The following is a 23,234-nucleotide window of genomic DNA, read 5'->3' as shown; positions in this document are numbered from 1 at the left end:
AAATAATTTCCTTCAGTGTCATATTTTTGGGAAGAAGAGATCAATCACATACACCAGTATGTACTAAAAACATAAACAGAACTAAGAGGTCCGCAAACAAAATGCAAAGGAGGAGTCAATGTTTAGTGGCAACACCTACCTACTTGAACGACCCCCCCAGAAACCTAAATAGCACACATTCATTAACTGAGTCATCACAGACAAACACATCTCATTTTTTAATTCTGGGAGACTCTAGCCAGATGTGATTGATTTGTCCTCCTACTGGTCCTTGCCCTTTTGTGGTTCTGCAGAGACATTGGGAACTGGCAATAATTCACCACATACCTCAGAGAGCTTTCTTGTTTTTGGAAATCTCCAGGCAGTGTGACATTTACATTTATTATGGCTGGTTCTGGGCATTTAAGGATGAAAACAATTAAAGTATATTTTCAAGGGATATGACAAACGAGCATTTTTACTCTGGCCAATTTTTCAGACTTTCATTGAAGTACATCACTATGTTTTACCTTTAACTCTGCTGTTGTCTAAACAAGATGATTTTCCAGTATCCATGTAGGCAGGTTGACTGATGAGAAGGCCTTTAACTCTGCTGTTGTCTAAACAAGATGATTTTCCAGTATCCATGTAGGCAGGTTGACTGATGAGAAGGCCTTTAGGGTTAAATGTCATCAGTATAAACTATGAGGTCTCCTTCTTGGACAAATTCAGCCCCTACACTCACTGATGAAAATTCAGAGTCAGTGCTGAAATCCATAGAGTTAATTTGGACTCCCACCAATCTAAATGCTAGCTCTCTGTCTCTCTGCAGTTCTCCCTCTTGCTCAGAAAGGTGTTTTGATTTTACAGTGGACATCCTTCAATAGCAGCAAGTTGCTTTTGATTTTCATGTGACTTTTTGTACTCTCACCAATCTACGGCCACCAGAGTGATGAGGATTATCTGCACCAATGCTGGGCTGATGCAGAGCACCTATTTCTTCATACCTCTGGATTATATTTCCATTAGCAGAAGCAGGGACTAAAGTAACAGAGGGTATGCAAGGGAAAGAACAGCATTTTGCTCTCTTGACAACCCTCTTCCCTCCATATTAATAATGGAATTAAGTTTCCATAGTTGCGATGTGCCACAACAATGTAGCTGCACACACATAAGCGTTCTGGTCGGGGGAGGTGAAGTGAGCTAACTGGGGACATCGAGATTGGAGACAGCCTGGGCTGCAGTGGTCATGCACAGATGGAGTTTGCAGTCCTGAGATATATGGATCAGGTAAGAAGTAAAGTTAGGCCACTGAAATTTATGAAAGCAAAATTCCAGCTCTTCAGAGAGATAGTCAGTGGGATCCCCTGTAAGACTGTCCTCAGGGGTAGGGGAGTGGAGGAGAGCAGGCAGATTTTTAAGGAAGTCTTCCATAGAGCACAAAAGCTGGCAATACCCAGGAGCAACAAATCAGGCAGGGAAGGCAAGAGAGAGGCATGGCTGAGTAGGGAACTGCTGGTCAAAGTAAAGGGGAAGAAGCAAATGCACAGGCAGTGGATATAGGGACAGGAAACCTGGGAAGAGTACAGAGACGAAATACAGCTGAGGAAGGCCAAGGTGAAGCTGAGCCTAGCATGGGATGCAAAGAATAACAGGAAGGGCTTCCACAGGTACATAAACCAGAAAAGGAAGGTCAAAGAAGGTGCACCCACCCCTGATAAACACTGGTGGAAAACGTAACAATGGATGAGGAGAAGGCTGAGGTGCTCAACATCTCTTTTGCCTCAGTCTACAGTGTTAACCTCTCTTCCCACACCTCTCGAGTGGATGGACAGAAGGATGGGACTGGGGGAGCAAAGTGCTCCCCACCATAAGTAGAGATCCCATCTGAGGAACCTGAGTGTACATAAGTCTATGGGACCTGATGAGATACATCCCAGGATCCTGAGAAAACTGGCTGATATAGTTGCCAAGCCACTCTCCATGATATTTGAAAAGTCCTGGCAGTCAGGTGAAGTCCCAGGTGACTAGAAAAAGGGAAATATTGTACCCCTCTTAAAAAATGTAGAAAGGAGGATCCTGGGAACCACTGACCTGTCAGTCTCACCTCTGTGCCTGGGAAGATCATGGAACAGATCCTCCTAGAAGCCATGCTGAAGCATGTGGAGGACAGGGAGGTGATCTGAGACAGCTGGCCCAGCTCCACCAAGGCCAAGTCCTGCCTGACCAGCCCAGGGGCCTTCTATGATGGGGTGATTCCATCAGTGGACAAAGCTCCCCAGGGAAGTGGTCATGGCTAGAGATGTCATTTATCTGGACTTCTGTAAAAAGTCTTGGACATAGTTCCCCTCAGCATCCTTCTCTCCAAACTGGAGAGAGATGGATCTGACGGGTAGACTGTTAGGTGGATAAGGAATTGGTTGGACAGTCACATCCAGAAGGTGGTGGTCAATGACTCAGAGTCCTGGACATCAGTGACAAGTGGTGTCACTCAGGCGTCCATATTGGAACCTGTGCTATTTCATATCTTCATTAATGATGTAGATGGAGTGAGTGCATCCTCATCAGATTTACAGACGACACCAAGCTCAGTGGTGCAGTTGACACACCTAAACAATGGGATGCCATCCAGAGGGACATAACTGCAGCCTTCCAGAAGAACCCTACAAGGAAGTTGGAGAGAGACTTTTCCAGGGTCATGCAGTTCAAGAATTACTTGGACAACACTCTCAGGCACACAGTGTGATTCTTTGGGTTGTCCTGTGCAGGGACAGGAGTTGGATTTGGTGATCCTGATGGGTCCATTCCAACTCAGGACATTCTATTATGATTCTAAATGTCTTCAGTTTACTTCAGGATGGTATTACTCAGGTTTTGGAGAGTCATCTACTCTGTGTACAGCTGTGTTGGAGTCTCTCTGAGATTTTTTTATTCTACTCCTTCCCGGCAATTATTGCATATCAAAGGCCATAGGGATGAAGAATAAATTAGTTGGCAAGATTATTTTCTAAAATAATTTCACAGAAAAAGAACCATTTCCTGAAAAAGCCTGCCATTACCCTCTAATACTGCTGCATGGAAGGATCATATATACATTCCCTATGTCCCATTAAAGATGGCCTTCCAGCTGAGCAAAACTTACCACTGGAAGTGGCTTGAGCTAGTTCAGAACTAAAGTACTCACATTAATCTTTCCATAAGTGGAGTCCCACAGTAGTAACGTTGCCCCAGTTGTGATCTGGAAAAGTGTATCTGTTCATCACCTTAAAGCAGCCTTTCCAAACTGAATGCCAGGGACCCTGCTACCTTGCTAAAGAGGAGCTGGATCCAAATCTCTCCTCCACTAATTCCAAACATTAATGAAATATGTGGAAATGAACTGAATGTGTGACCTCAAATTCCCATTTCAAGCCTCTTCACAAAGTCTGACTGAGTTTTCAAGCTGCTGTTCAGCAAAAAATGCAAATGAAGGCTTAGAGGCCCAGCACAACTGAGCTCTGTGTCATCAGTCCTTTAATGTACACCAAATGGTCTTTGTGGTTCAAAATCATTTCATGCAATGCTAAGCAATGCCCTCACCGCTGCTTTTGCTTACTTGCAGTAAGCCAGTGGGATGCCAGGCTGCCACCATCAGAACATCTGCTTCATTGGAAAAGTATTTCAGCAGGCCATGCCTTGTAACAAATGATGTGACCCTGGAAGGCCAACAGCAGCACTCCTGTGGGCAAACAGCTCGCCAAAGGTCAAAGCCACCCAATGCTTTGGGATCAGCAACACCATTTCTGTCCGCTCCACCCTTACCCAGAGTCTTAGAGCTGCAATGGATAAGTGAAAAAATACATCACTGATAATCAATCTTCTGCCAGTAAAGGAGAGAAGGGAGGGAAGGAGAGGAAAGCAGAGGAGAGTGGGAATCCAGCTGTGAAGCTATTTACTCTGCCACTGAAAACAAAGCTATTCCCAGAAGTGCCACTTAGTTTGCCTCAGTCAGAGTGGTCTGGGGTAGCAAAATGTGTGATGTAAACTATTTCAGTTATGAAACAGCTTAGAGAGTGCTAATACAAACAGCCTCACTAGCACAGTGATACCTGTCCATTTTAATTTACAACCTTCCCCAGAACAGTCCCTCACCCTCTTTTTTTTTTAAAGGAGTTACTAATTTTTTAAATCTTTTAGACTGTGAATTCTCCTAAAACACAAACCTCAACTGCTTTTGTAAACTTTTTGTTCCATTCACAATGCAACGTCAATAAAAGCCCAGTGAAGTAAAACAGTGCAAGCATTCCAATTTTACTAACAATGCAAACAGCATCAAAAAGATTTGGGATCCTGTTCATCTACCTGTGACGTTAGTAGTCAGTGGATGCTCTGTTGCTACAGTTAGAGAAAGGTCCTGCTCCCATTGTTACAGCTATTGCCTTCTGAAGTGAAATGACAGTGGCACTCTTTCGAATGGTAGCATTTTACAGCAATTTAGCTTCCTGCCCAAAGAAGGCAAATTGGCATGAAAATTACCTTGAAAGCACAGTCACATACACAGAGTTTTCATATATATACACACACACGCACATATTTATACACATACACATATATGCTGGCATTTTCAGTACAGCCATGACATACAGCATATCAAAGGCCACAGGGATGAAGAACAAATTAATTAGCAAGATTATTTTCTACAGTAATTTCACAGAAAAAGAACCATTTCCTAAAAAAGCCTACCATTACCCTCCAGCTGCTTCTTTGATGAGCAGTGCAGCTGATTTCTACCTTCATTCTTATCTACCTTCCATGAAAGCACCACCGAGGACCTAATGAAGAATGCTGGGTAATTCTGGCATTATTGGATATTTTGTTATTTATTTATTAGACATGAGAGCTGTTATCAGCAAGCAGCCAGGTGAGTCAAATCAGATAAAGCATTATCTGATTCCTGTACTATAAATCAGATTTTAATAGAGAAAAGATCTGTATCCCTTTGGGAATGGAAAGAATATGTTTATAATGTGTTCTGAGTATGTGCTACACAATAGCAAGTATGGATAAAAATATTTTCTCTAATCAATTTTCCACTTTCTTCTCCAAGTTCTTTCACCCATAAGATGAGAACTAAAATAAATGAAAATTCTGTTTGTGACAAGTGCTAGCAAATAACTAAGATAAGCATGCATAAAAGCATGTATACATGCTGCATTCCAAACAGACATACAAAAAATACTGAATTCTTTAATATTAAAAGACATCATTGTTTCTCTGCTAGCAGAATGACGTATAGATTTTGGGTTTATCTAATTCAACCACTGAAATGAGACCTTTGGTAGCCTACTCTTAACCTCAATACAGCTTCTGTCCTAGGTATTTATCCTTGTCTTTTTCTATTCAGAACCTATGAAGTATCATGACAGCAGCTGTAGACTGGACACAGATAACGTTTGACTACCTCTTGAAGGTTTTACAAATTTTAATTGGCAGAGTAATCTCAGATGTGCTCAGACAGAAATTGGTGTTAAACATTAAAAACCTTGATGCAAAGCCAGCTCTTTCTTGTATTGCAGTGTTATTTGAATTTTGATTTGCTGGAAATTACTGTTTGCAAAAATGAGGGCTCCCGTACCATCTAATATATCACTGTTTGAAGTAAAATTCTGAAATTAGTTTACTGCCCAGTTACCTAAATATTCTGAGGGCTCAAAAATTACTTTTTAAAATCCAACTTGTTAGGTCACATCCAATTAATTCCATAACAAACTGAAGGAACAGGACTTTCATGTCATGTTTGGCTTAAAAATTCCATTTCTTTTATGATTTACACATAAAAATGAATTTATAGCCACAAAAAATTATTCACTGAGGTTTACAAAGGTGTGTGTGCTCAGATTGCTGTTAACGAATGAACAGGTAAAGCTCTGCCACTGCCAGCCATCAGCAGCAAGGCTGATGTCCATATCACACTTCAGTATCTACTCTCATTATTCTACTTCTTCCCAGTTGCTGAGAAGCCTTTGCTTCTCCATCCCAATTTACAGGAGGATTAATATTTTTTGAAGTAACTGCAAAACTACAGGCAGCACAAAAGTGCATTAACACAACGGAAGCTAGTACCAAACTTAAGCTATCAGAATGTAGGTCCTATTGATTAGGGAAAAAATCCAACCAAGTCACAACTAACCACATGCTGTATTGGAGCTATTGGCTTCCCTTCTGGGGAATGTAACTGCACTTTAATTTTTCAATCAGTGTTTGAACAATAAATTTATTCAAAGGTTATTCTGGATTTGGATGAGTGAAAAGATTAGCTCTGGTCACTTGGGCAAGAGAGCAGTTTCAGGTTGTGATGACCTTGACGTCTCAGATAGATTGAACCTCTTCAAGGAAGACCGGATCATTTTTTTGGTTTTGCAGATATATCTGTGATTAACATGAAGAGATAAATGAAAGAACTTCAACCTGGGAGAAACTGAGACTGAATACACAGCCTGTAATGGGATGCAATATGCACATCACTAAGGAAAACACTGTAAAGGTCTGGTCTCTTTCCTCCTGGAAAATGACAACAAGGGCAGGGAGAAGCAGAGATGATGTTGCCATGTTCAGATGAAACAAGCAGGAAACAGTCACATAATTACTTTTTTTGTCCCCCAGAAAAAGATAAAAAAAAGATGAAATGAAGCTTAATAAAAATTCCCGTAGGTCCATATCTAGTTATGATCACCATTTAAGAAACTGATATCTTAACCCAACCCTAGAGAGAAAAAAAGTATTTGTTCCCATTGCATCTCCCCCCTGCATCCTCCTCCAGCTGGCACAGCTGACTAGCAATCCCTTTAGCTTTAGCAGATAAGGCAATCGTAATTTAGCAGTAACAAAGTAATGTCATTTGTGGGAGCAGACAGACCATCTTTAAAACCAACTTCCTAATGAGCACCTTGTAAACCTGACAAAATCTATGGAATTAAACTGAAGAAAATTCTGTTGTATCTGAAAAATGGCTTTTTCAACTAATAATAAAAACCAGAAGAAAGGGCTGCAACCTCATTGCATCTACCACATTTTGACCCACACAGTAGCCTTTTGCAACACGACACAGGATTCAGAGATGCTTCCTTCATTTACATGAGGCTGATTTGAGCTTCTTGCACCTCATTCTGAAGGATAGAATGTTTTCTGAGAAATCAGTACCTCAGTGCAATGGGCCACAGAACTCGCTGGACAACAGCAGATGAGCAGATGAAAATTCAGTATCTTATTTGTCAACTGTATTTATACGTACAGATGAAAATATCTGACTCTTTTTTAAATTAAGGGAATATCTATTACACAATACATTCAGCTCTTCCAATCCAGTTTAAAAGGGCAGAAACAATGCTAGCCAGACAGCTCTTCCTATGGCAATTCCCCAAAATCCAGAACTAATGCCATATTTATACCTTTTATCATTAATGAGCTACTAATGCATACCACCACCTTTATTGCTCAAACTCTCAGTGGAACCAGCAGTGGGTCAATCTCAGATTAATTCTTCACCAGTGAAAGCACTGTATTGCGAACTGTGAGAACAGCATGCCCTTTCTGCATGGAATGGCTCTAAAGCCTGGACATGTCCATCAGAGTGAGACTAGAGCCTCTCAGTTACTGCTTTGCTCCCACTTAAGTTTTTCTTCATTGAAAATATCCCATTACTTTCCTGTGCAAATTCATCCCAAATGACTCAGTGTGGGAGAGAAAGAGGCACGAGGATGAAGGATGAAGGTTGTTTCAAGTTTTTTTTGGTCATGAAACCTCCTTTCTCTACAGATTCCCTGGTTCTAGATCAAATGCATTCTTTTCCACTTTAAAGTAAGAAAAAGGATCTATTCATTCAGGGTTGAGAAATAGACAATATACATGAAGCAATTCAGGTGAAGTGAGGCAGTTTTAATAATCTGTATCACATTATTATTTGTCTGTTGTAACTTTATGGCTTATAAGCAGGAGTTTAGACACTCATGGCTTCTTCTCCCTGGAGGGCAATGTATCAAGATGGTAATGTATCATGACCTCAACAAATGTTCTGTTTGAAGAGCACAATGACTCCCAAATGGAAAATGTGTTTCTGCCTGTGATATCTCAGGTTCAAACATACTTCTCTTGCTTTCATGCGAAAACCCCTTCATTTCTAGGAAAAAAAAATGGCCTGGCCGGGATTCAATGCCATGCTTTACCTTCAAACTTGTAAGGCCCTTCATCACTGGTGAAGCTGCTCTAAATGTAGGGTCAGGACCACGTCAAACCCAGCATCCCAGAGGTGTCTCACTTACTGAGGTTCCACTTAAGTCCTGTCGTGGTCACATTCTCGCAGGGGTTCCCAATGGGGATGAGGCCACACCAGGAGCCCTCCAGACCTGTGTCCACATGCAGCTTGTGCTTGCCCTGCAAGACAGAAGTGTTTCTGGAGTCAGTTATTGCCAGGCACCCAGATGGCATTTGATCACAGACCTTGCAAATAAAAGAGAAGGCACTTGGAGACAGGTGCAGAATGTCCCCCAAGGGCTCAGGGATATTTGGTTGCAGCAGGAAGTCAGGCCATTGATGTTTACAGAAGGAGGAGAGATGTGTGCTTAGGTTCCAGACTTTAGGGCTTTCAAAAGTTTGTTTCTGGGCTCTTCTATGCAGAATCTAGCTTTGCTCATTCTTCCCTGGCATTATTTGAATAGGCCGTTCTGCCAAAGCTAGGCTCTTTATTCCTGTGAAATGAAAGCATCCTGATCCATTCACTCATTTTTCCCTCATCCAAACAGCTGTGTTTCACTTCCTAAACAGTGCTAGTTAAAGTGCCACTGAAGCGCCTCAATTATTTTGACATCATCTGTAAAATTTCATGTACTTCTCCAGGCATGTACTCTTCCCAGAAGGAGGAATACATGCAGAAACTTAACTAGGTACTAGAGAAATTAACCTAAATATTTAGAGTAACATGCTTACACTAAGTAATGACAAAAACTGAAAGTAAAACATGTTTTTACATCCAAGATAAATTTATCCAGTAACTAACAAGTTCATGGGATGCAACAGCTATTAATGATGACATATTTGTGATAAGTCTCTTAATCAGCACTTACAGACTCTGTGTGAACATCTTATGAAGAGTTACAAGGAAGAGTAGATAGTGGAAATCTTTAACAGAATGAAAAAAGTGCTGAGTGTTACAGTTCTGGCACAATCTGTGTTCTAAGAAACTAAGAAAGTGTTTACGGAAACTAGTGACAAGAAAGCAGCAAATGCAAAGTAGTGACAAGTTCAGTGGAGAAATCATCCTCTGGTCTCTTCTACACAGATAATTTATTCCTTCAAATAAGCCTGGGCTTCATGTGAGAGAAGCTTAAGATTCTTTGAAATAGAGGATTTTTTTTCATTTTATTCTCCTGTGGATACAGGCAAGCAAAACTCTTGCACATCTTTTACACACAAATTCTTCATCATTATAAATAAAATCAGATATGCCTATTTATAAATATACCAAAATCAAAGGACTCTGAAACCCTGTGACTACTCAGTGAATACTTTGTTAAGCAAGAAACCAAGATTTTATAACAAAAGAAATAAAGGACAGTTGAACCATAAAACCCAAGTAAATGTCCCAAGCAGCAAAAACACTGTCTCACAAATTTTCTTCAGAGAATGCATTTAAGCTTTTTTCTCCTACCCTGTCCTGTCGTATGCTCATTTCACACTCTCTTGCAAATACAAAGTCACTAGTTAGAAAGCCAAAACTGTAGGCGAAATATCTTATTGCTGAGACGTTGATGTCTGAGGCATTCAACAGCCTCTCCAGTTAATGCCAAATGCATTATGAAGAAACAACTTCAATACATGTCATGCTCTCAGTTAACAAATGAACCTTGGAAAAGCTGTCAATTAGGGAATATCAGATTGCATAGCTTAAGCCTATTTGATTGTTTGCAGAGCAACAAGAAAACCAATCCAATATTTTCTGTCTTCTCAGGGTGTCCAGCTTCACGTGGTGATGAGCCATGTATATCTGTAGTGGTTGTGAATGCTTGTCTGCCAAATTCAGAGGTGTAACAAATTCAGGCTTGATAAGCTTTTAGCTATGCAATATGCCATGCCACTTCTCTCTCACAGCATGGAGGGAGGAGGAAAGGAAGAGGAGAGCTGAAAGTGCAGCTCTCTCATGATGCAATTACAGATATTGTCAATAATGAAGCTGATGATGAAGGAGAGGTGAAGGGGTGGGACTGTCTGATGCCAATGAATGTACATATTGCTGCTCAGAGCTACTGCAAGAGAGGAGCAAACTCACCACATTAATCAATTAGTAAAGGAATGTGAAAAGCAGATGAGAAAGTAGCTGGCCCCACAGAGAACCTCAAGTTCCACATTCTCAAAGTCTGTGTCTAACTACTATCAGGTCTGCATTTTCTGTTTTAGGACATTCTGGCCCAGCTTGTAGATAAGGAATCAATTCAGTAGAAATTTATGCAGGAAGCTGTCTTCCTGTGCTCATGAAATAAATCTTTAAAACAAAAGATGCCAATACCAGAGGCTCACCAATATCTAGGATTTTATCGGGAGTCTTTCAATGTCAGGTACCTCCCTAAAATCCTAGTTCACACGTTCCAATGATTAGTGAGAACAAGTGACTTTCTTCCCTAAAAAGACATTTTCTAGCACTCAGCTGTTAAAAGAAATTTCAAATTGGGAGCCCAAAGAGCTAAACCCAAGGCAGCAGGTGAACAGGAATATCAAAATGCAAATTATTTTTTTTAAAAAACCCCTCTCAACTGTCAGGCCAAACCTGTGTTTTAGGGATTGGTTCAATAAAATAACAGAAGTCAGCTTCTAAGGCTTTTCTTTAAATAAATTAATAAGGGATCTTAATATTACTGGGGATAGTGGGAGCAGAAAAGGGAAATGAATGTTGGGAAAAAACCAAACAAATTACAACTAACCCACTCATTTTTGCCAAAAAAGGTTAACCAGCCAATGCATCTGTACCGTAAAGCTCTAAATTCAAAGCACTGTGAACCTGCCACGAGGGAAATTCAGTTCTCAAGCTTATATCCAATTTTTTGAGTACAGATCTCTCAAAGAAGCAAGATGGTACTGGTATTTGCACGAAGAAGGGAGGATCAGAGCTTGTAATTTGCAAAATACAAGTAATAATTTCTTCTCTTTAAGTCTGTGTGATTAAAGGAACAATTATGCACTGTCGCTTAAAATATCAAACTGTTTTCAGTTTCCGCAGAACTCAAATTTCCAAAACTAGGTTTAAAAAGAAAACTGAACTTTGACTAAATAAATCCCTCCTTATACTTTTTTGCCTCTGTAGGAGGTAACTGAAATATTTTCACATTTAACTTAAGAATCAAATATTACCATGTTTGAATGTTCCTGGTGATGAAAGAATGGCAAATAATAAAACTGCATTGATTTTTATCTTATTAAGTCAGTTTTGAAAAACATTGATCAATCTTCAGCATTGATTTTTTTTTCCTTCATTTTGTCTTTGATGCTGGGAAGAAAGATCAATTTCTGAGTTCAGCAATAAGAAGAAAATGTCAGAAGGTATTTTTAAGAATGCTTTATCTACATAGGTTAAACTTTTCCTTTTGATTCTAATGTCCTGTGTTATAGGAAAGTATTTAAGAAGTAGTGGTTAAATACACCCCCACTTCAACACTCTTTTTGCTGAGGAAAGATCTAAAGACACAGTTGTGATTTGTCACATCTAACTGAAATGAATAGAAGTCTGACTGCCAGGAACTCATATACCTAACCCCACTCAAGGTTGTGAGATGCTAAAATCCTTAGCCAAAAATCTGCAAGCTGAAAGCACATGAACACCATCAAGACAAAAGTGATAGCTTCTCTGCGTGCATGGATACCCCAGTACAGAGAAAATTACATCTCCAAGTGCTTTTCAGACCATTTTGAATAGATGTGTTGCAGGAAATGTACACTCTAAAATAGATATCAAGCAACAAAATTTTATGAAAGAGAGACAGAATGGGGACTAATCTTCAGTAATGCATTCTGAAGGGATCTGAAGGAGGGAAACCTGGTACTTGTCAGGCTGAAACTGAACACTGTGGAGAAGCATAAAGTCAGTTAACAGGATGCAGGGAAAGAATAAAGAATTAAAATTAAGCTCTGAAAAACAAATTAAGAAAGATATAGTAAACAGATCTTGGAAACTGCTGAAGAACTAAGATGTGAAAGGTAATGGGGAAGGAAAAGGAATGAGTTACCAGATTAGAGGACAAGGCCAACTTACTCTGATTTTTAGGCTACCCTGATAATTTGTCCAACATAAAGAAATCAACTGAATAATTTAATTACTAGAAATCACTGATTTTCTAAAAGGTATACTCTCACCCATGCTTGCTGTGAGATCTGGGACTACAGAGAAACAAGATTTCTTGAGATCTGACCAACTGCTCTATGATACCTCCTCCACTAGCTAGATCTTGTTTTCCATGATCTTCTGATAAAACACCTTTTTTATATCAGCTTTATTTCTATGATTACTCCATAGATGGCAGCACACACTTGAAAGCAACAACAGCAGCAAAAAACTAAATACAGATGTCATAGTGTTACCCAGGGAAAAGGCAAAAACCACAATCTGTTTTAGTACATAAACACCTGGGTGCAGAAAATGGTATAGATACAGATAAAAGACTTGGGGAATGGGTGGAAATCAACACAATCACCAAGGACTGCAGCAGAGGGGAGGAAGAGAAAAGGAACAAGGATGAAACAAAGCTGAAAACATTTATGTTTAAAATCAAATATCATGACTGTCAATGAAGTAAAAACAAAGTTCCAGAAATATTTCCACTAATCATTAGTTGTGTAAGAGCTTGACTTAACAATAACAAAAGCTTTGAGGCTGAGATTTTGAGCAAGATAAACACAGCCAATTTTTCTAAAAGATGTATTCAAGAAGAGCCATTTTGTTATAACCTTAAAATATCATAAATTGTCTTTTCACACAAATACACACAGTGCCAAGTTGCTATTATGTGAATGCTATTCAGAGAACATTTTCTGAGCCAACCAGGCTTCTTGTTGCTGTTGAAAATAAAAGTATCCACGTTTCCAGCAAAAACTCGGAAGTCTATAAGCTCTCATATCAATGACTGCTTAAACAAATAGAGAAAACCAGCAAATTCATTATACTTCAAAATAATATTGAAAACTGTTGGACCCAATCCTGCTGATCCCCACTATCAAAGTTTGTATTGTTCCTGTTTGAAATGGATAGACTTTAGTGTATCAGTTATTTGCAAGACAGAGCCCTGCCAAGGCTACCCTTCAAGAGGAGCCCTTAATAAAAAAATGACTTTATAGTGAATAAAATCCCAGGCAGGAAAGACAGAATATATTTTAATCATTATTAGACCAAATTAATGAACACATCTGTTTCAAACCAATTTAGGATAAGGGTACGGAAGCAAATTTCTGTGGAGGTGAGTGCCAGAAAGAGTTACTATACCCTGAGGTTATACATTTAAATGGTCACTACTGTATCTCTAATGTACAAATTATCCACAGAGAGCAAATGATTCCAGAATTTCACACATTCACACATGAACATCTACTACAGTCCTAGAAAAAACTGTCCTTAGAGTACACTTCTCATGTAATAGCAAGGACAAGTTTTACTGAGCACAGGGCATGAATCCCTTGTTCGCCCATCACTTGTTGCAGCATGTGCCTGTGAAACAATGCTCTATCTTCTGCAGTCCAGTCTATATGGGTGGCAAAACCCCACCAACCACAGGTGCAAAAAAATGTGAAAGTATATTTTCCTCAGGATATTGCAAGCAGTTAAAAATGACAGCAGCCTTTGTGCTAACATGCACACATAAAAAAAGGATGACAACATTTTATCAAGCTAAAAAGATATCTGGGAATTCAAAAGTTACTTTTAAAGGGAGTTTCATCTGTTTAATTTCTTTTCACAGACATCTTAAAGATTGACAAATGTCATAAATACTAATTGTTGTTCTACTCTGAACATCACCAAAATGAGAAACTCATTCTGTTGAAACTTCTCACTTGCAAATGAGATTCCACAGAGATTTCTCCAGTTTTCCACAAAGCAGGGCAAAATACACCACAAATACAGAGTGAAACTACAATAATCAAGAACTCACTGGTCTTTTTCTAAATTCAAGCAAGGCTTAGACTGGCCCAGTGTGACATTTTATCCTTGAGCTTGTGTGTTTGATGCCCTACCCTCAGCAGGCTCATCATTATAGGTTTAATTAGCATTTTTAGTGTTGCCTTAAAAAAATCAGAACCATTTTCTTTATATCCATTTATGAGGCTACAGAGTATAATAGATTGCAGATAAGAGTGAAAAGTAGACAAGCTGCTGAAGATTTCATATTGCCTGTATAATTATTATGCAATGTTGCAGTTAAATTGTCAGCCTAGAGGGGCCTTTACTAAGGGCACTAATACTTCACAATTCCTAAGTGATAAAAAATACAGCATAATCTTTCTCATTATGAATCAGTTCATAATAAATTTAGTGTCACTGACCTTTCTTTTTTGTGCATTTCTACAGGGGAAGAGTCTATAGGATCCCTTCTATCTAGACTATATTCTCTTATTTTCCTGGGTGTTAGAGTGGGATGTAATTTAAAAGACAGGGTAACGTTCACCTAACTTGTGGCAAGAAACAATTTCTTGTTCTTAGCACTGAATCACTGAGTGTTGCTGGAAGGCACCTTTATGCTATGTAAGAATACACAACATTCAAATCTGTTTATCTGTTCCCAGGAGTCTTCCCAGACAAACTGTCAAATCGCCGTAGCTCTCTTAGTTCAAACTCTCACTTGGAGATCTTCTGTACTGCATAAGTAGGAAGAATGATCAACAGGCTGCTGGTCAACGCCTTCTTTTAGTTTCCTTTACTTCTCAATCTTGTACTTCTTGATCCCTATGATGCCATTGCTTTTTTATATGTTATACAATGGCAGCAAATCACAAGCCCACAAATCCTCTCGTATACCACCATTCTTTTAGTAGAACTGGCTTCATATTTGGAGGTTTCATGTTAGGATTAGGGGCTTCATAAAAGCCTGGCCTCTATAATTTCTTCAGTGCAAACAAACTGATGAACAGAATTCCTTTCATTGAGTGGAGGAATCTCACAAATGCTCTTTTCTCCCTTTCATTTTTGACTGTAACTTTCATATACCTCTAGGCAAGAAAGACAGAAGCTGGATGTAGCAACAAATGAACTGTGGAGACAATTTTGCACTCCCTCTTGACCTCTGCTACAGGAAGAAATAATTTGCTGTTATTATATTCATTGACCTACAATAAGAAACCATATCTACTTTCAGTAGACTATAGCTTCTGCTTTATAACAGCAGGCTTTGAAGACATGTTATGCCCCAGATCTGGTGCTAGCAATGACTGACTGCTCCTGTCTACAATGACTGATTGACTGACTTCTTTCTACACCTGTGAAATTCAAAGACATGTTGCTCAGGTCAGGAAGAACAAATATAATAAAAAAACCTGCAGGCTGGCCCTTCAAATATATAATTTTTTCCTCATCTTTTTTCCCCCCACATGTTTCTCTTTTTCTTGCATAGCTCAGTAGTCAGTTGGAGATTACAGTTCTCACAAAAATCCATTATTTTGTTGGAGGACGTGGTGGGGGAACAGAATATTGTACTGCCCAGAACTCTCCTTTCCTCCTTTATGAAACACACTTGGACAGGGGTGGGAAGTTTATTTGCAACAGCCACTTTGTAATGAAAGCTTCAGTCCCCTTGCACTTCAGTACAGATCTATCCATGTCATCACTGTCATCAGTGACAGATTTGGCACTCAGAATACAGAGAAATATTCATAAGCACACTAAAATCATTCAGAGTAGGACAACCTGAGTCCTAAATATTTGACAGTGATTCCTTACCATAAACAAATACAGTCAGCCTGGCATCTTTTCTCACAGGAATATGCATGCTGAATGCATGTTTCCAGCATCATATATGTCATCACAGTTACAGTTCTGAGAGAGCATCCCAAAAGAAAGATTTATTTAAAATACCAAAAAGTACAAAAAATTGTATTGTATAGCAGACAATGAAAGAACAAAATACTCATGTCACGTTTACCTTCTTCCTTCCTTAGACTTAGGTGGACGACCTCTTATATCCCCCAAATGAGTATTCAAAATCATCAACATGCTGATAGCATACTCAGCCTTTGCATGAAATGGTTAAGTAATAAACTTTTGGTGCAATGAGAGAAAAAGATCAACAGAGCTGCCAACCTGGATTTTAAGAGAACAAACTTTAGCTACTCAAGGAGAATGTCCCCTGGGAATCTGCTTTGAAGGGCTCAGGGGATCAAAAGTGCTGGTCATTTGTGGACACTGACACAGTAAAGGGACCAATAGTATCAGCTGAATATTTGGAAGTCTATGCGGCCTGATGAGATTAATTCTGGAGTACTGAAGGAGCCAGCAGATATTATGGAAGGACCCTTCTAAATCATCTACCAAAGATCTTGGAAGCCTGGTTACATCCCCACTGTCTGGACACTAGCCAACAGTTCTGATTTACAAGTAGGGCTTGAAGGAAGCTCCAAGAAACTACAGACCTATTAGACTAACCTCAATAGAATTATGGAGAAGAACATATAGAACACATACTGGGTGTTATTGTTTGAAAGACAATCCAATCATCAAAAGCCCAGTCAACATGAGTTCACAAAGGGAAAGTCCTGTCTAATTTGACACCCTTCTATGATAAGGTTATCTGCCTGGTGGATGAAGGGAAGGTAGTGGGTGTAGTTCTGTTGGATTTTAGCATGGGTTTTGATACTGTTCCCCCAGCATCCTTCTGGACAAGCTATCTAACTGACATGAGCAGGTAGGTGGTGCACTGAGTGAAGAACTGGCTGAAGGGTCAGGCTTAAAGGGTTGCCAGATGTGGGGCTACATCTGGCTGGTGACCAGTGATCAGTGGTGTTCCTCAGGGCTTAATTTTAGGGCCAGTTCTGTTCAATATTTGTAGTGATGACCTGGCTACAGGAGTTGAAGGCACAGTTAGTAAGTCTGCAGATGAAACCAAACTGGGAGGTGCTGTTGGCTGTCTCAGGGGACAAGAGGCTTTGCAAGGGTATCTGGATAGATTGGAGCATTGGGCAATCACCAGTGGCATGAAAGTGAACAAATGCAAATGCTGGATTCAGCACTTGGGATGGAGTAACACCAGACATGAGACTAAACTGGGAGAGGAGTGGCTGGAGAGCAGTCCTGCAGAAAGTGATTTGGGGGAGCTGGCTGACAGGAGGTTCAACAGGAGTCAGCAGTGTGTGCCCTGGCAGCCAGCAGGGCAAACCTCATCCTGGAGTGCATCAAACACAGCATCATCAGCTGGTCAAAAGAGGTGATTGGATTAAGGTGCAGCCTCACCCCTGAGCAGCATGTGCAGTTTAATTTGAAGGATGTGAAGATACTTGAATGTATTCCAAGGAGGGCACCAAGCTGGCAAACAGACCAACAGACATGTCCTTGAGGACTCTGGGTTTGTCTGCTTCGGAGCGAAGGAGGCCAAGGGGCGACCTCACTGCTCCTCAACAGCTTCCTGGGGAGGGGAAGTGGAGATGGAGGTGCTGAGCTCTTCTCCCTGGTAACCAGTGCTAGGACATGTGGGAACAGCTAAAAGCAGCATCCATCAGGGAAGGTGTCGGGGTCCCTCCCCCCCTGCCATGCAGTCCTGGGAGAGGGGCCCTGGGGGGGAGACATGGGGTTTCCCTGCCCCCGGTCAGCCTCGTTCACCCTTTGGTTGGTTTGTGTTCCCCTGCAGAGGCAAGGACCCTCGGGTCCCGTGATTGCCTCAGTTCCTCAGCAGAGCTCCGGCCATGCGGCTGGGGAAATAAACATCTCTCTGAAACATCTATCAAGAATCAGCCTATATATATTTCTTTTCCACAGGACTCCTTGTTTGATATACGTGTTACAGTATCCCCACTGTAGCAGGAAGATTCAGACAATGTTAGCAAACATTTTCCTTACCCAAAGGGTGGTGAAATCCTGGAACAGACTTCCTGGAGAAGTGGTCAACGCCCTGTGCCTGTCAGTGTTGAAGAGGCATTTGGACAATGCCCTTAAGGCCATGCTTTAACTTTTGGTCAGCCCTGAAGTGGTCAGGTAGTTGGACTAGGTGCTTGTTGTGGGTCCCTTACAGCCAACTTATTCTATTGTATTCTATGAAACTCTTTCAATTTACTGTCTGGTAATAAAATAGAACTTGAACCCATGAAACAGGGGACCACAGCAGAACAAGTATATACCAAATACAGAGTAGTATAATGCAAGATGAAAAACATTGACAAAAAACCATAAAATATGGGTCAACAGAATGACAGATTGCTGTTAAAGCTACACACAGTTCACCCTCACAAAAGCAAAAAGACTGGAACAAGTAATACTGCCTAGTTAGATCCTTTGACTCACACATATGGCATTTTCTGTATATAAAAATTTTAAGTCTTTCACATATTGAAAGTCAGGATGCATCTTCTGAAAAAGGAACTGAACACTCCCATAAAACAGAAATTTGCTAGGTCAAACCTGTTTTAGGCATTATTGATGAGACACAAGAATAAAATATTTACCTCACAAAAGTATCAAGAAGAAACAAAAACAATCAAGAAGGAAAACATATAGCCAAATACTTGAAAAACCTAGAAAATAAACCATCAATTTCAAGCTATATAAAGTAGTAATAAACTTAAATAATACATAATCAAGCGCTGCTTAAGGAATTAGGTGCATTACTCTTGCATACCAGATTTCTTGCCTTCCTAAGCTTCTCTAGCTACATTTCCCTCTTGGAAAGCTTGTGAATTCATGACTACTCCTTTATCCATGAAATGAGATGCTGTTGGGTTAGTACTAGGAGAGAATTGCAATCAAGACATCAAAGATTTAATCATCCTCTTGCTTGCCTGTTTTGGCTTAGCATGGCCTGGTTTTGGCAGGGGGGAGGCTACAGGGGTGGCTTCTGTGAGAAGCTGCTGGAAGCCCATGATCTGTCCCGGTCCTTATCTCAACCCATGAACCCTTCATTATATTTTTCTCTCCCCCACCCACCTGTAAGGGGGAGTGAGAGAGACGCTTCGGTGAGTACCTGGGATCCTGCCAGCATCAACCCACTACACTTGCCTTAAACCATTACCAGCCACAAGGCTGGGGAATTTTTCAGACCAGGAGAACTTCTCACAGAATGGGTCAGGTTGGAAAGGACCACAGTGGGTCATCTGGTCCAACCTCCCTGCTCAAGCAGGGTCATCCTAGAGCACATGGCACAGGACTGTGTCCAGATAGTTCTTGAATACCCGCAGTGAGGGACACTCCACAACCTCTCTGGGCAATCTGTTCCAGTGTTTGATTACTCAAACAGTAAAGAAGTTTGTCACTGTATTCTGGTGGAACTTTCCATGCATCAGTTTCTGCTGGTTACTGAACAAGTTATATTTCTTTAAGAAGTCTATGCAGCAGCAGAGGAAGGTGTTGGAAAGTTCTTTTAACTTCAGCATGATAGTGTATAATCAATCCCTATATTAGTCATTAATGCTTAGTTTTGTACCATACAGTGCTTAGTACAAATACCAGAGATTAATGTGGCCTTGTGTTAATTCTCTACATCTGTAACTAATAGGTCATGTGCTAGCCAATGCTTCCTTATTTACTTATATTAGTGATCAATATTTACTAGCAGATATCTTAGCTTTTAGAAAAAGGATCGTATGTCAGAACAAAGAATGATAAAGGAAACACATTACAACCTGATCCTATATTTGAAATAGCCTCAAGGAGAAAAGATTCATCAGAAGATCCAGAATCACATCCAAACAAGTCCAGGGTAATAATTAGCATATATGCATAAATTCAGGAAATGTGATGAACATGTATTAGTTTCAGGAATATAACCTGTTCTGTTGGGTTACTGGGCATGCATTCTTTGAGAATTCCCCATGCATCCAGCGCTGCTAATAAAGTAATGTTGGCTTTCTAACCTAGCAAATTGGTTGGAGAGTTTATTTCCTGGTTTTTGCCTCTTGTCCTATTGTTTGGCACCATGGAGAAGTGCGGGATCCATCCTTTTCACACTCTCTCTTCAGATATTCATCCACATTGATAAGGTATCTTAGTCCTCTCTTCTTGAGACTGAACAGGCCCAGCTCCCTCAGCCTGTCCTCATAAGACACTCCAGTCCCTTGATCATATTTGTAACACTCTGCTGTACTCAGTCCAAGAGCTCCATGTCTCTCTTGTCCTGAGGAGCCCAGAACTGGACACAGCACTCCAGATGTGGCCTCATCAGGCCTAATTAGAGGGGCAGGATCACCTCCCTCGACCTGCTGGCTCTTCCTAATGCACCCCAGATACCATTGGCCTTCTTGGAAGGGGACGCTGCTGGCCCATGGACAGCTTGTTGTCCACCAGGACCCACAGGTCCTTCCCTGCAGAGCTGCTTTCCAGCAGTTTGGCCCCCAGCCTGTACTGGTGCAGGGGGTTATTATTCCCCAGGTGCAGGTCCCTGCATTTGCCTTTGTTTAATTTTAGACTGTTCTTCTCTGCCCAGCCTGTTGAGGTCCCTCTGAAGGGCTGCACAGCCCTCGGGGGTATCAGCCACTCCTTCCAGCTTTATGTCACCAGCGAACTTGCTGAGGAGGCATCTGCCCCTCTCCCCAAGTCACTGACAAACAAGTTTAACAATACTGTGCCAGTACTGAACCTTAGGGACACCACAAGTGACAGGCCTCCAAACAGACCCCGTGCCACTGATTACAACCCTCTGGGATCTGCTGGTCAATCAGTTTTTAATCGATCTCACTGTCTACTCATTCAGCCCACACTTCCTGAGTTTGCCTATGAGGATGCTGTGAGAGACAGAGTCGAAAGTCTTGCTGAAGTCAAGGTAGACAACATCCACTGCTCTCCCCTCATCCATCCAGGTAGTTGTTTCATCATAGAAGGCCACCAGGCTGGTCAAGCAGAATCTCCCTATAGTGAATCCATGCTGACTACTCCTGATCACTTTCTTGCATCCATGTGGATAGGCATGGCCTCCAAAATGAGGGGCTTCATCACTGACTGGACAGTTGTTCCAGTCAGTGTTCCAGTGGGTCCTCCTTGCCTTCTTGAAGACCAAGGTGACTTTTTCTTACTTTCAGTCTTCAGGCACCCCTTCTGATCACCAGGGCCTTTCAAAGATGACTGTATATTGTCTTCCAGCTCTCTCAGCTCTCGTGGATGCATCCCATCAGGGTACATGAACTTGTGGATGTCAAGTTGGCCTAGGTGTTCTCTAACCCAATCCTCCCTGACCAAGGGAAATTTTCTGCTAATAAAAAATACATTGTCTTCAACAAATCTCTGAGGACTACACATGGTACAAAAAGCAATTTGAAGGTATATTTTTGTCTGGTTTTAAAAGAACTAGCTAGTGTCTTGCGAATAAGAGGGGAAAATATGGCTGTCAAATCTTCAAGAGTAGAGACCTTGTATCCTCTTAAAATTAGGTGTCTATTTCCTAGTGTTGATTTTAGATGCTCAAATATTACACACTTACCTCCTCAATTTAAATTGTACATTATGGAGAATGAAATGCAATATATACAGGTATATTAATTTCCTCAGATTCGGGTATGCTTAGGAACATTTCAGCCAAATTTCATGCATTGAGAATTATTTATGATAACAGTAATTTTCATTATATAAAAAAAACTAAGCATGGGCATCTGTCAATGTATCTATCTATTTGTTCATGTTTCCATCTAATTTAGGGGAAAAAATCTAAACCTACCTTCTTCCTGTTTAGGCCATCATCCCTTGTCCTATCACAGCAATCCCTGGTAAAACATCTGTCTTTTTTATAAGACCCCTTATATATGGAAAATACCACAAAAAGTCTCTCCAGAGCCTTCTCCAGGGAGAGCTGAACAACCCCAACTCTCAGTCTTTTCCACAGAACCCATATGCAGAAAGCCATTTAGCTCAATATGACTTGAAAATGTCTAATGAAGAAGAAAAGTTTTGAACTAGAACTTTCTCTCCAAACCACGTGAACCCTATTTTTTTTTTAATTAATAGACAACTAAAACTGCCTGGAATATATTGCAACCTTGACTCAATCGACTTGAGTTTCAACAACGCCATCTCTAAAAAAACTACCTAAACAATTTAAATGTGTTATCTTAGATTTTGAAACAGGCATAAACAAATATTCCTGGCTCCAAATAAGCAGCCCTTGAGCAGACACTCATGTTCACACACAGGATTTGCAGAGGGACCCTTTCCAGAATCAGGGCAAACAGAGATTACTGTTTCTCAAAAATGAGAAGCTGAGGATATGAAGCTCTTTTGAAAGATTTTTATGATGGGTGTCTTAGTCCCTCCCCTATCCCTAGCTGCTCTTCCTAGTCAGCAAATCCTTAAGAATCTGCTTCTTAACAACCTGACTTGAGACAGGCCGTAGAGAAGCCTACAAATGGTTCACTGGAAGGAGAGTCATGTAACCCTCCAGATAAAAAACAACCACTTTCAAGGCTGTTTTCTTGTGGGGGTTTTGGGGAAAAGGTCAGACTTATTCCTGACAGGCTACCAAAGTGGGAAACATTCCTGTATGCATTCCTGGGCCACTGCTGGCTGCATTACACCACAGAGAAAGTTGGGGACATGGAACCATCACCAGGAAGCCTTTACACTGTGGTAACCAAAACAAGCTCCAACAGCTCCTGCCACAGGCCAGACTCAGTGCAAACATTTAAAACAAAGGCACTTTCCCATTTAAAACAGAAATTGAAACCCTAGAGAAGAGATGCAAGACATGAACTGACATGTAACAGGCAGCTGTCAATCACCACAGCACTACAAAACCTTTCAATGGATGTCTCTCCAAAAAGTTAATAGTTAAGAATACCCATGTGGCACTTCAGGAGGGCTGAACATATATAATTAGCCACACATGTTCTGGCTACAGGGCCAAGCATAGAGGCAGGATGAAACCAGACAGAAATCATCTCAAGAGAAATCATCCATTTCTACTGGGGCATTTTGGACTTTTTTAGCAAGAAACCAAATGGAGACAAATACAGAGTTTCAAACATTGTTTCAGACTATACTGGTTAGTCAATACAGACAAGAAATATTAAGCACATCAGATTTTTAAAATGCCCTCAAGACAAAGAGGGAAACATATGATGTTTTA

At 40.6% G+C, this 23,234-nt stretch overlaps 1 protein-coding gene across 10 annotated transcripts in view; it reads right to left on the bottom strand.

The window, feature by feature from the left end:
- TPK1 (thiamin pyrophosphokinase 1) overlaps nt 1–23,234 on the bottom strand; it is a 314,358-nt gene that overhangs the window by 54,399 nt on the left and 236,725 nt on the right. For all 10 annotated transcript variants that reach the window (XR_011149067.1, XM_069007750.1, XM_069007742.1 and 7 more), the window contains one exon: nt 8,277–8,388. Coding sequence is in view for 9 of the 10 variants with exons in the window: in XM_069007750.1 (XP_068863851.1) it covers nt 8,277–8,388 (112 nt within the window). In the remaining variant the exon portion in view is untranslated. The remainder of the gene's footprint in view (nt 1–8,276; nt 8,389–23,234) is intronic.

Source organism: Aphelocoma coerulescens, chromosome 2 (assembly GCF_041296385.1).
Source record: "Aphelocoma coerulescens isolate FSJ_1873_10779 chromosome 2, UR_Acoe_1.0, whole genome shotgun sequence".
Lineage (NCBI taxonomy): Eukaryota > Metazoa > Chordata > Aves > Passeriformes > Corvidae > Aphelocoma > Aphelocoma coerulescens.
The sequence above is the reverse complement of the archived record's forward strand: the minus strand, read 5'-3'. Positions and strand labels throughout refer to the sequence as shown.